Raw genomic sequence first — 14,323 nt, 5'->3', positions numbered from 1 at the left:
ATTTTTACATAATGCCCTATTAGTAACTGTTGTATTCTCACTAAGTTGCTGAGGCTGGCCTCTAATTTAGTAGTGTTTCTGCCTCTGCCTTCAGAGTTGCTGGGATTATAGGTGGGTGCCACCCTGCTGGTAGAAATCATTAATTTTAAAGTAGCCCAATTTACATTTTTCATGGTTTAGTTATTTTTGTGTCTCATTAATAAAAGTCATACTGGGTTGGGGGTATGGCTCAGTAGTAGATCACTTGTCTCTTGTAAGCAAGTCCCTAAGTTCAATGCCTAGCACACACACAAAAAAATATATGGCTGTAGAAATATTCTCACATTTTCTTCTCTAGAAACTATTAGTTTACTTTTTGTTCGGCTCTCTAGTCCATGAGAATTGTCTACTAGAAATGGTCTAAGGTAGACGGTGGTCAGGATGAGTTCTTTTCCTTTGCATAGCCAACGTACTCAGCATCACTGGCCTACACTTGTCCCTCTGTCCTACCTGGAAGGGTTATTAGGGTGGAGGGGATCTGCTGAGGGGAGGTGAATTCCATGGACATGTATATCATTATTTCATTCATTCAGTAATTAAACATTTATATCAAAATACCAAGAAAAAATATGGACCTTTCTTCATGCATGAAGTTAAACTTAAAGTTGTCATATTTTTTAGTTTTCATATTTTTCAGAGCATCAGTCTGGATATAATTAGAAGAGAGAAACCACACAATACAGACAGGGAAAATTTAATAATAAGAATTATTAACTACAGCAGGTTGGACTAATGAAGGATTTACAAGTAAAAACTTTAGAGAGGTCTAAAGGATGTGGAATAATGGGCACAAGAACAGCTGTCACTCTTCTCAAGCCCCCTTGGAGAAGAACATTGTTGGCTCACTGAACTCCAGATGAGTTGCTGGTTAGAACTTAGAAATCTTATGCAACTGACTGCCGTAACAAATCACAATAAACTTGGTGGCTTAAGACAATAGTAGTTTATTCTCCCACAGATCTGCAGGCCAGAAGTCCAAATTCAAGGTGTCCGCAGGGCTGTGTACCCTCTGAAGGATTTAGGAGGCACCCTTCCTTGTCTCTCCCAGCACTGGGGCTCCAGGTGTTCTTGTGGCTACATCACCTAATCTGCCTGAATCTTCCTTTTCCTCTGACTCGCCTCTCTTTGTGCCCTTCTCTTAGAAAGACACTTGTTATTGAATTTAGGGCCCACCCTGATAATCTAGGATGATCCTCACTTAAACTACTTAGCTTAATTACATTTGCAAATACCCACCACAAGTTCTGGACACACGTATTTTTGGGCACCATTCAACCTACTATCCTGCCCTCTCTCTCAGGGGTATGGGAAACTGTGCAAGTGGAGATATCTCACTGGAGGTCCTCTTCTATGCTGCCTCCCTCCCCCAGGTGGCTATTGCAGGAAACTTCTGGGCTGAAGGATCATGCTGAGCAAGCACACACCAACCAGGAAGCAAGCCCTTTTATCCTACAATGTCTGAGTTCAATGCCTAGCATAAAAAAAAAAAAAAAAAAAATAGCTGTAGAAGTATTCTCACACGTTCTTCTCTAGAATTAGTTTACTTTTTGTTTGACTCTCCAGTCCATGGCCAGCCTGTTACTGACAAAGCTTAACATCACAGCAATAAGCAAAAGAATGTTACAGGGCCCAGATCCATTCTTACAGAGAAGTCAAAAAGGGAAGACTTTGGAGCTTAAATTCAACAATTAGTAACCAGCATACTGAGATGCCATGAAAGTCCACTATACATGCTGTGTAATGGAAAAGGAAGTTTTTTAAAAAGTTTTTTTTTTTTTAAGCTATAATTTATTTGGTCTTTTACTAAAGCCATTTTGGAGGCTGTGCACAAAGTTGAATAAGTGTTAGCATTTCTGTTAGATACATTAATTACATTTGGTATAACCTAAGCAGCAGATACACTTCATGTCTCCAAAATATGGAATGAGTAAATTGCTATCTTAATCCTGTGTGGTTCTTATCTATACTTTGTAGTGGTTGGCGATTTCAGAGACTCTAGGTGCATTATGTAACTTTGGATATATAGTTTTACTATATTTACTAGGTGGTGTTAGCTCATTAAATGCCATGTGCAATACTATGTGTAGTTTCCATTTCTAAATGAAATAGCACCACTTATTTAATTTTATTATAATTTTGAGGTTAGTACTAACTTTATAAAGTTCAAAAATCTTAAATGTTCAGCACAATGATTATAGACACACAGAATATATCACGTAAAACAGTGCACCCATCACCTAGGCTAAGACAGCCGATTTCCAGGATCCCAGAATGGTCCCTCATGCTCCTTCCCAGTCAATACCTCACATCACCTGTGCTGCCCCAGTCAGTCACTGTTCTGTTGCCTGTTGTTGAAATTCATGTGGATGGAAACAGGCAACGTGTGCTCTTTTGGATCCAGCACCACTTGTGGAAGATGCCATCACTCCCCTTTTACCAGCACCAACCTTGGGGAAACACACATCTTATGTGGCTGTTCACATGCGAGCCTATTCTTTACTCTCCTTCCTTTATATCACACCACCTTCACTGCAGGTTTTGGCATTTTAAGTCCTCTATGTCTGCTCTTGTTGGCTATTTTTGGTGGTTTGTTTTTGGATCCTATTCTGTTCCATTATTCTATTTGTCTATGCTTGTGCTATAACACACTATTTTAATTACCATAGCTTTGAAGTCTTAATATCTGGTAAAATCCTATTTCCTCTTCAAGATTATTTTGACTATTCTAGGCCCTTTGCATTTTTATATAAATATTAATTCAGTTTGTTAATCTCCACTAAATAATCTCTGAGATTTTGATTAAGATTGCGTTGAATTTATAGGTTACTTAGAGAAGTATTGGCAACTTTAACAATACTAAAATTTTCAAGCCATTAACATCACATAGTCTTCCATTTACTTGGTTCAGCTGTTTCTCTTTCATTTTAGAGTCTTGATGTTTTGTCAAAAAATTTTCTGAATAATTTGTAATTAAAATTTAAAATGTTCTATTTGGTGCTGCAATGTAAAAATACAATTGATTTTTCTTATATTGATTCAGGATTATTGCTAAAGTCATTTATTAAGATAAGGTTTACCTGTAGATTACTTTGGATGTCTATGCATTCAATATATTGGCTATAGTAATAGCAATTTTGTTTCATTCTTTCCAATCATTATGCCATTTCTCAATTTTCCTTACTTGTCCCTATGGTTATATGTTGTTGAATAGAAATGACAGGACTGGGCATCGTTGTCCAGTGACCAATTTCAGAAAACTATTTATCAATGTATAATAAAATGGAACACACATATACACTATAATTCAGCAATCCCACTGAGGCCAACAATTGCGGGGTATTCTAAATACTTAGTTTCAATGACATAATTTCAGAAATCAGGAAAACTAAAGGTTTTAATTTTTAAAAAACATTTTTTAGTTGTTGATTTTTTTATTTATTTATATGCGGTGCTGAGGATTGAACTCCGTGCCTCCTCACACATGCCAGGCAAGTGCTCTGCCACTGAGCTACAGCCTCAGCCCCTAAAGATTGTGATTTTTGAAGGTGATTTTCTATGTGTCCTAAGTTACAGATATAAGTAAAAAGAACCTGTTGACAGCTTCTATTACAGATTTCTTCTAACTTTTACAGCCTGTGGTTTTTTCCCCCCCTGGTTAGTGTTTTCATTACTTTACGTGATTAAAGTCACTATTCTGTTCCCAGTATTTTAATCTTCTCAGTTCTATCCCAAAGAATTTTTTTTGATAATATAAATATCCTACCTAAGCTCGCTGTGATAATCAGCTACTAGGCACTTGTGGACTACTGCGCACCTGAAATGTGGTTAGTCCACTAAGGAACTGAATTTTTCTTCTTCTACTTTTTCTGTGGTACTGTGGCACCAGGCCATCACTCATGCTAGAATGAGTGCTCCACCATTGAGCTACGTCTCCAGCTCCAGTGAATTGTTAATTTTGTTAAGAGATAGCTAAAATGTAAATCTTAACCCTAGACTGCACAGCTAGCATTTTCTTACCCCGCACATTTCTTGATGATATAGTAAGATAAAAGCAGGTAAGCTCCTAACAATGAGCTCTCTCAAATCCGAAGCAAGGGGACTTCCCTCGCTAGCGCATTTGGGGACAAAGAATTCGCTGTACAGGTGACACTAACTTTTACCTGCTGAACTTCCCTTAACAAGGTGCTTTCCCCCCAAATTCCGGGAGAGGTGTACTGAGCATAGTAGGACGGCTGGCGTAGAGCGGCTGACGTGAGATGGGGGCGCGTTCCAGCTAGACACCGACCCAGTCGCCGGCTAAAGAATGCTGCCTTTTAAAGAACGAAGACTAACGAGACCCGGTCCAGCCGGCAGAAAGGCGGAACGTGCCGGGGTGTGCGGCGGCCCTTCTCTGCGGGCGCCGCGCCAGTTGGCAGCGCGCTGCCCCACCTCTTCCCACCCGCCCGCTCTCCCGCCGCAGCAGCCGGTGGTCCCCTGGCCCCGCCCTCTCCCACCTGGGCGCTCTCGGGTCACGCCTCCCGGAGCGCCCCGCCCCACCGACGTCCGGCCCGCGCGGCGCTCCGGCGCCCAGTCGGCGCGCTGACGTCCGACGCTCCAGGTACTTTCCCCAAGGCCGGCCGGCCCGGCGCGGGGGCGGGGCGGGGCGCGGAGCGCGCATGCGCCGCAGCGCCAGCGCTCTCCCCGGATCGTGCGGGGCCTGAGCCTCTCTGCCGGCGCAGGCTCTGCTCGCGCCACCTCGCTCCCGCCGCCATGTCCGCCACCGTCGAGCGGGAGTTCGAGGAGCTGGATGCTCAGTGTCGCTGGCAACCGCTGTACCTGGTGAGTCGCTGGCCCGCGCGGCGGCTGCCGTCCTCCGGGGACCCAGGCTCGCGCCCGCCGGCTCCCTCCCGCCTCCCCCGCTCCCGCTCAGGGCGGAAGTGGCGGCGCGCGGGCCGCGTCAGGGGCGCGCCTGCGCCGACCGCTGTCGGGCCACTTTTGAGGAAAAGACGTGGTGCGAGGCCTCCTCGTTAGCGCAAGCGCGAACGTTGTTCTGGAGGACGGCTCCACAGCGGCGCCTGGTGGCGGCGTGGATGGCGCGGCGGGGCCGGGGCCGGTGGGCGCGGGGGCCTGGGAATGCTCATGGAACTGGGGCACCTGTGGGGGCCCCGGCGCGTGCGTGTGGACCGGGCCTGGCGCGATATGTGCGTGTGCGCGTGGACTCGGGGAACCCGTGTGGGCTCGGGGGGACCGGCGTGATCTGTGCGTGTGCGCGTGGACTCGGGGAACCCGTGTGGGCTCGGGGGGACCGGCGTGATCTGTGCGTGTGCGCGTGGACTCAGGGGACCGGTATGGGCTCAGGGGGACCCGGCATGACCCGTGCGTCTGCGCGCGGAGGGACGCGGGGTCCCGGGGGACCCGTGTTGCTCTGGAGCCCCCTCGTGTGCGCCCGGGACGCCGGCCGCATCCTCCAGTTGTGCCCACACCCCCGGGCGAGGCGTTGCTCTTGGACACCTGCTGGTAGGTGTTGTGGCCTGGCGCGGTCGGGGTCGCCCGGCCCCCTCGCGGAGCCTGGGTGGTTGCGGGTGGCCTGTGGGCTCTGACAGGCACCGCCACTCTCCGGCCCCGGAGGGCCTGGTGTCTCTTGCTGGTGGCCCTCCCCGAGGAAAAGGCTCTGGCCATGGTGGTGCAGTGTGACAGTGTCTTCACCGAGGCATGCTTCGCACCAGTGAGCCTCACAGCTCCCAGACATTTGAACAAGTTCCACGGCTACATGTGCTTGTGCAAGCACAGCCTTGTAAAGTCAGCCCTTCCAGAAGATGCCCTGATGCCCACAGGCTAGCTCTGTTCTCTTGTCTCTAACCACAGGGTAATTTTGTCGATTCAGCTCTTAAAAATGCAACCCATAGTATGAACACTTGTGACTAGCTTTTTTTTTTTTTTTTTAACTTATCTTTTTTCTTTTCCTTTCTCTTTCTTTCTTTCTTTTTTTGTACTGGAGACTGAACCCAGGGCCCTTTTTACTTTAAATTGAGCTCGGTTTTTGGTTAAGTTGCTCAAGTTGGCCTTGAACTTGTAGTCCTGTCTCAGCTACCCAATCGCTGGGTTTACAGGTCCTGAGCCACTGTGCTAGTTAAAACGTTATCTTTTTTAGAGGTGATTTAATTGCTTATGCTGTAGTGTCTAGTCATTAACATATTATTCCAAAGATTGAATTTACTGGTTGAGTGTTTGTTATATGCTGCTCCAGGGCATGTTTGCCTCACCGTGTGTGTGTGTGTGTGTGTGTGTGTGTGTGTGTGTGTGTGTGTGTAGGGGGCTTCCTGTAATTCTGAGTGATCCTGGGTTTTTCTCCATTCCATTTAATTAGATGACAATAAAAAATGTTTCCTTTATTGTGATGTTTGGAATGTTAAGGTTCTTGAACACATTAGAGGCAGTATTTTAAATACCCTGATTCACATTGGTGAGAGTATGTTACAATAAGGCACTAACTTTTTAAAAATATTTTTTATTTTTAGTTGAGGGTGGACACAATGCCTTTATTTTATTTATATGCAGTGCTGAAGATTGAAACTATGACCCCAGCTCCAAGGCACTAGCTTTTTAAAAGATGTACTGGTAAGGACTCTTCCTATTATAGAGAATCATTAATGCAAATTCTAGTAGGAATTTTTATGTGATCTTCCCAGCTGTATCTTGTTACATTTGTCTTAGACTGCTGTTTTCAAGGTACCAGTAATAAAACCAAAATCATATTTAAGAGGAAAAAGGTGAATGCTACAGCTTTTACAGCTTTTTTTTTTTTTTTTTTTGTACTAGGAATTGAATCCAGGGGTGCTTTACTATTAAGCCACAACTCCCACCCTTGTTATGTATTTGTTTTTATTTTGAGACTGAGTCTTGTCAAGTTGCTGAAGGTTTAAATTGGCTGAGGCTCGCCTTGAACTGAGATTGTCCTGTCTCAGTCTCCCAAGACTCAGATTACGGGCCTGTGCAGTTTAATTCAGCTTAACATTTTGGTTAAACAGTTTGATTAATTATTATTTTTTGAGGATTCAATGAAAGTTGTGACCCCTTTTGTCGGAAAAAAATGCACATACTTCTTAAAATTTTACATCTGGTTTGAAGGTGGTTTAGCAAACCCTTACATACTCTAATTCCTAGGAATCTTGTAATTTACTTGATTGGTCAATGCGTGTATCATTAATTTTTCCTAATGTAAGAACAAGAGCATTTGTTTGGTTAGTAGACACCATGCTATATGTACTAGTGTTATAATAAAAGTAGGTCACAAACAATTAAAGTTAATAATGAAAGGCAAGTCAGGAAGAGTTTGGGTTAAATATTTTCCTGTTATTCTAGAAAATCCATTTAACCATTCTATAAATAGGTACTGACCAATGGCCTGCCAGCTTTTGCTCTAGGACTTGAAAATTCTGCAGGGAATGCCACTGACAAGTTTCTGCTCCTGACACATATATATTCTGGAACTTTCTTCCTAAAGGGCTTCATTGCAAGACCATATTTTCTTTTGTTTTCTCATAACATCCCTGTTATGTGCCAGTGTTAGGCACTGAGGTTACCTACCTCAGAACTGTCCCTGTTCTTCAGGAGACAGCTAGGTAGTGGGAAGCACTGAATGGGGAAGCAGATAAAAACATAAGAGTGATCTAATTAGAAGATTTGGATATGCTGGATGCCATGGATGGAATATTTATTTTTTAATTTATTGATTTTAATGTGTTCTTCTAGTTATATGTGACAGTAGAGTGTATTGTTGATATATTATACATACATGGAGTATAACTTGCCATTCTTGTGGTTGTACATGATGTGGAGTTATACTGGTGTATTCATATTATGAATATAGGAAAGTGACGTCTGAGTCATTCTGTTGTCTTTCCCATTCCCAGCCCCCTTTCCCTTTGTCTAATCCAGTGAGCTTCTGCCCTCCTTCCCCCATTGTGTGTTAGCATTCATCTATCAGAGAACATTCAGGCTTTGGTTTTATGGAGGAGTGTCTTATTTCATGTACAGTAAGAGTAAATAGGGGGCTGAGGATTGTGACTCTGTGGTAGAGCACTTACCTAGCATATGTGAGGCACTGGGTTTGATTCTCAGCACTGCATATAAATAAATTAATAAAATAAAGGTCCATCAACATCAAAAAATATTTTTAAAAAAAGAGTAAGTAGGAGAAAAGATGCTTGCATTAAAGACTGGAGAGGAACAGCAAGGAAGTGGGGGAGAAGAGGTACAAGACTGTAGGGCGTTGGTAGTCCTCAGGGCCACATGCTGCAGATGCCACCAATAGGGTCCAGGCTGCAAGGGCCCACTGAGTTAAGCAACCAGAAGATAAACAGATACCTCATTTAAAAATAGCAGTTTCAGTGTCTTACAGATGCCCAGAGTTGAGAAGGTGGGGAGAAGTACAAATGAGTAAGTGCAGACTTCTTTTAAGAAGGCCAGCTTGAAGAGATGGAGTAGAGAGAGGAACCTAAAATAAAGCATGATTATTTCAGCCTCTGTTTAAACCCTTGCATGGCTTCCCATTGCTCACAATGTAAAATTCAGTTCTTTCTTCTACTCATAAGACCATATGTCCTGCCTATGTGGTATCATTTTTCCATATTATTTTCCTCCCTTTTCCACTATATTCTGTTCCTGGAAATGTGTGTATCTATTCTCCCCTTAGGGATCTTTATAAATGTAGTTCCCTTTTGCCGTGGTACAATCCTCCCCCCCTTTTCTTCCCCTCTTGCCTAATACCTCCTGCTCATGCTGAAGTCTCACTTCCCTGGGGAGCCTTCCCAACCCACCCGTGCTGGGTATGAGTCCTTACAATCTTCTGTAGCATCCCATGACTTCCTCTTACATAGTGGTGAGTTATTTCGGGAATACAGTTTGCATTAAGCAAACCACTATTGAAAGTAACACTACTTTGAGCAAGAGAAAAGTGTCAAAGTGGGCTTTCTGCCTTGTTTTTCACAGCAGTGGGTTATGTTCATGATAATATTTATAAGGAGTTGTGCTTTCTTGTCATTGCTGCTGGGGCTAGAAGACCAACTTTGCCATTGAACAAACATCAGATGTAACTGAAAGCTGGATTGGATGGTATAGAGAACCTTTGAATTTTATTGTAGAAATTATCTTACAGGAGAAAGGAATCTAGTATTTTGAGTCTGAAACTCTCTGGCCACTTCTCTTTTTACCTTTTATGAACAATTGCTTTAGAACGTGACTTTTGGTAGTAGAAGTTTTCTTACAAATGAATCCTTGAGTTGGAGCAAAACAGGCTTTGTTAGTCCGGGTTAATCTTCTTCACTCATAGAGCTTCAGGAAGGCAGCACCAGTGTTTTGCACAGAACCAGGCACTTGGTAAGCCCTTGATAAATATTTGTTGAATACATGACTTCTTATGAGAAGAGGGCTCTTGATGTTTATGATACTGCAGGGTTGAGCCTAAACAAAGAAGTGGAGTTTGAAGAAATAGAAGAAATGGTTGTTGCAGAGAAAAGGCAGGAACCAGTGATAACAAGAGGACATAGGTGCAAGAGTTAGCCTGGAAAGCATGCAGTTGGCAGAAGTGAGATTTCTGGAAAAGTTAATTTGGTCTTATTGACAAACTAATAACATTAATGGAACCTGAGGTTAATTCCAGCTTTTTTGTCAGTGTTCATGATTGCTTTTTTGCCTTTAATCACTGGCAATTGCTGTCTGACTCAGCTGGGGCATAAGAAGGACAGAGAAAAGAAATGGAGTTTTGCAAACCTATGGAGTATAGCCATAGGGAAATGGTTAAAAGTTAAGTTGTTGAATGTTTCTACCAAGTGATGGCTCATAATTTGGTTGATTAATCAGGGTTATGAACCAAGGAACTCTTAACAGATTACTTATTAGAAATTTATAATTCAAATATTGTCAGAATGAGAGTAGATTTTACCATTTATTAGTCAGCGAATTTTTAGAAGTCAGATAACATAACAAGTGCACTCTGTTCTAGTATGTGTTGAGCTTTCCTCATCTGCAACTCCAGAATGCTTTAAAATCTGAAACTTGTTGAGTGCTGACATATCAAAAGTGTCAAATTTGCCACTTTTGATCTAATATGATGGGTCACATTCAAAACACAGGCACTGTATAAAATTACCTTCAGGTTCTGTGTATGAAATAGTTGGATTCATGTTTGGACTTTGGTTCTGAGCCAACACATCTCATTATATATGCAGATATTTCTAAATCCTAAAAGTCCAAAATTGGAAATGCTTTTGCTAAGTGTTTTGGATAAGGGTTACTTAACCTGTATTTGGAGTGGGGTAGCAATTTGGCAGGTGAGTCAAAGCTGTTTTAGTCCAAAAAAATTCCTTTGCCTACTAGTTACACATTCTTCTGACTGTTGTCTAATCTTAAGATCAGTTATTTTATATGGTTGCACAGACATATTGAATTTCTTGGAAAATTGGCTGCTTTCTCACCTTGGAGCATATGTGGAATGTATTCTATGCCTACCTTACCTATCTGGGAAAGGTAAGGTAGGTGTTCCAAACAAGACCATAGTCTCCTTAGGCAAAATTACCTGCTCCTTCTTCAATGTGGACCTTATTGTTTTAGAACTATCTACTTATCCATCCAGCTCCTTGAGGATGGCCTTGTTTTTCCTGTTTCCTACCATCTACCTATAGAGTCTGAAGCATGTTAAATGCTCAGTAAGTGTTCACTGAACAGGAATATTTCCCCCCTCTTTAAAAATAGAGTACCTGGTTTATTCCAAATTCCTCACTTATGACAGAGGAAACACTGGTCAGATGAAAGATTGTGATTTATGTAATGTTACAGTGTCTGTTAGTTAGATGTCACGATGGGGACCCAAAGCCAGTCCTTCTGATTTTAGTTTTAGAACTGCCCTAATTTGCCAGTATGACTACTTACATTGCTCTCTTCTTACAATCTACTTGAGGTTGAGGGCTCTGAGAGAATTGTTTTAATTTTTGATGGCAAGGAGGAAGTAAAATGTGTTGTCAGGTAGGGTCATTTGGGGACTTGAAACCTTTAAAACAGTGTCTGGGATCAGACTTGAAGGGATTTTCAGATCTCTTGAAATGGTGTACTAAATCGTGTGCATGCATGTTCCCGACTATTGAGTTTCTTAAGTGATTGGATAGGTTTTGTCAATCTTTTTTTTTTTTTTTTTTGCGGGGGGGGGGGGTGGCACTGAGATTGAACTCAAGGAGTACCTTACCACTGACCTACATCCCATCCCTTTTTATTTTTTTATTTTGAAACAGGTCTCACTAAGTTGCTGAGGACCTCACTAAGTTGCCAAGGATATGCTTGAATTTATGATCCTCCTTCCTCAGCCTCCCAATTTGCTGCTTTTGTCAGATTCTTAACTGGATCTGTCTCTGCCTCTGCTCATGATTAAGGACCACTACTTGAAGGGAACTCAGCCTTGGGAATGGTGGCCCAATAGAGAATATTTATGTTGAAATCATATTGTTTTGCCTTTGATCTACATTCTGTAGATTACTGGTACCTGTAAATATGGAAAGCCTGAGCCTTTATCCCCTAGCTGTTCTAGTGAGTCTTTAATATCCAGGGAATTCCTGAGCTTCGGTTGTAGAACCTGTATCGCTTTTTCAGTCTGATGTTGCCATGCCTCATTTTTATTCAGATATTCTGCTCACTCTTTTCTTCCTACTTTGTTTTCTTTGGCTCTCAAAATATAGCCTGGGCAAAACAGAGGTATGGACAGGTGAATTCTAAGTAAACAAATTTAAATTAACATAGGTGTCCTCTTACTTTCTCAGATAAATGTAGGTATGATTTGTTTCCCCTGGAAATTGTCATCTGGATTCACTTTTCTCTGCATTTTGTAGTTCCGCCTAATGCTGTGGTGCAGTCCTTGTCTCTTGTTGGACAGCTGTGAGAGTCAGAACATTTGTGTCAACAAGTATATAGGACTTGTAGTTACATCTGCCTTACTTGGTTGTATATTAAAGCCTAACTTTAAAAAATATGTATTTTTTAGTTATAATTGGACACAATACCTTTATTTATTTAGTTAGTAATAAATTTATTTATTTGTTTATTTTTATGTGGTACTGAGGATTGAACCCAGAGCCTCGCACTTGCTAGGGGAGCACTCTACCACTGAGCCACAACCCCAGCCTCCCCCGAAACTCAGTTTTGCAAGTAAAATTTAAAACATAGTATATAACTGAGGATGAGGTATACTGTTCAGCAGGCCAATTTTAAAGAATAAAAATTCCTCCAGTGGCTTGGAGGCTGAGGCAGGAGGATCACGAATTCAAAGCCAGCCTCTGTAACTGATCAAGCACTAAGCTACTCAGTGTGACCCTGTCTCTAAATAACATATATAAAAAGGGCTGGGGATGTGGCTCAGTGTTAAATACCCCTGGGTCTAATCTCTGGTACCAAAACCAACCAAACAAAACCCTTCCCAGGTTCTGGGGATTTAACCCAGGGACATACCTCTGAGCTAAGGCCTGAGCCCCCAACTCCACCCCACAAGCCCTTTTTATTTTTGAAGCATTGTCTCTAAGTTCCTGAGCTGACCTTGAATTTGTGCTCTTCCTACTGCTGCCTCCTAAATTGCTGGGATTACAGGCATGGGCCTCTTTGCCTGTTATTATTTAATTTTTACTAATTGCACAGAATAGTTGGCTTCATTGTGGTTAAAGGGTGCATGCATGTAACATAATTTGATCAATTTCACTCCCAAGTCCTTCCCTTGTCCACCCCTCCTCCCTTAAATAATATCAATCTGAGTAGACTACTAACCTTTTATATTCTTTTTTTATAATATTAATTTTATTGAAATGATAATGTTTTGAATAGTAATCATTTAGAATATCTGTAATTTGTTTCAGGTATCTTTTTTTTTTTTAAGAGAGAGAGAGAGAGAATTTATTTAGTTAGTTAGTTAGTTTTCGTCGGACACAACATCTTTTGTTTGTATGTGGTGCTGAGGATCGAACCCGGGCTGCACGCATGCCAGGCGAGCGCGCTACCGCTTGAGTCACATCCCCAGCCCCACCTTTTAAATTCTTAATTGCAGGGCTGTTGTTTGAAATAGCTATTAAAATGAATGTAATACCATTTTAAATGTATTGATATAGTGCTGATTTAATGTTATTTATGTGATACCCTAGGTTTAGGAAGTTACTTTGACTTAATAGTGAGGTTCTAGCTTTTAAAGATCAAAGGTGCCTTTAGACTCCTTTAAGGTAAAACCTGTGTATGATAGAAATGCCTTCATATTTAAAATTCCCCAAAATGTAGCATGTGATTTCAGATAGAATCATAACCCTCCCTCCCCCAAAAGACTGTTGATGTTGATGATCCCCAGGGTAGGAAGTCCTGGTCAAGAAATTGATTAAAGCTTGAGATGCTTTAATTATGGATTTCTGGTATCATTTTCAGTGTGAAGTTTGTGTTTATTTACGTGCCTCTGGATTTCTTCCAAATCTCAATATTTCTAATTTAATGCATCTTTTGTTCTGCCAGTTTCATTTATTCATGTCGCTGATCCTTCATACCCTTGTCTCAAGTTGCTTTCATTCCTTTGGAGAAAAAAATCTCATACTACATCACTTTGTTTCTTCTTTCACTGTATTTGAGCAGTTTTATGTTATGAGAGCTGTTCATTCCTCTTTCTAGTTGATAGTGCTTCTAGGAATTCATAGTCTGAATAGGTTAAATTAAGGTTATATGGCTCCTGTGGTTTGTATTACTCTGACTAGTGAAGCACCTGGGACCCTAGAATGACTTTAGAAAATTGCAGTTACCAGGAAAAAAAAAAAAGTGCAGTACTCCATGCCAGTGGCACCTGCTTCTGCTCTGCTTTTTATTTTAACAAGCAAAACTACACAACATAGACCCATTTCAAACTTTATAAACAAAGAACATTTTTAAAAATCTCTGTTATGGTCATTACACATCATGGTCAGGGTAAAATATAATATTTTATCATATCAATATTTTAATATTCAGTACATAACTTCATTCTGTATGTAGCATACAGAAAAATTTACACCCAGTGTAGTTTATTCCCCCTTGAATTATTATGATAGAGCAGGAAATAACAATTTAGGAAATCCGAAAAGAATAATCTGATTCTATAAGAAAAGATTAAGACTTTAAGATAATCCCAAGTGGACAGTGAGCTTTTACTTGTTGTAGGACATACCTAAATTTCTTTGTTTATACTTAAGTCCTGAGGTAAATCCTAGATTATCTGATGAAGTGTTTATTTTTATTAGTCAGATGTGCATATACTCTATTA

The 14,323-nt window shown here is 41.5% G+C and overlaps 1 protein-coding gene across 2 annotated transcripts in view; it reads left to right on the top strand.

The window, feature by feature from the left end:
* The first annotated feature begins 4,683 nt into the window (after nt 1–4,683).
* Ptpn2 (protein tyrosine phosphatase non-receptor type 2) overlaps nt 4,684–14,323 on the top strand; it is an 82,489-nt gene continuing 72,849 nt past the window's right edge. For both annotated transcript variants that reach the window (XM_026401985.2, XM_026401984.2), the window contains exon 1: nt 4,684–4,857. In XM_026401985.2, the coding sequence (XP_026257770.2) occupies nt 4,789–4,857 (69 nt within the window). In that variant the 5' untranslated portion in view covers nt 4,684–4,788. The remainder of the gene's footprint in view (nt 4,858–14,323) is intronic.

This window comes from Urocitellus parryii, chromosome 13, assembly GCF_045843805.1.
Source record: "Urocitellus parryii isolate mUroPar1 chromosome 13, mUroPar1.hap1, whole genome shotgun sequence".
Taxonomy (NCBI): Eukaryota; Metazoa; Chordata; class Mammalia; order Rodentia; family Sciuridae; genus Urocitellus; species Urocitellus parryii.
Note: the sequence above shows the minus strand (reverse complement) of the source record. Positions and strands in the feature narration are given on the sequence as shown.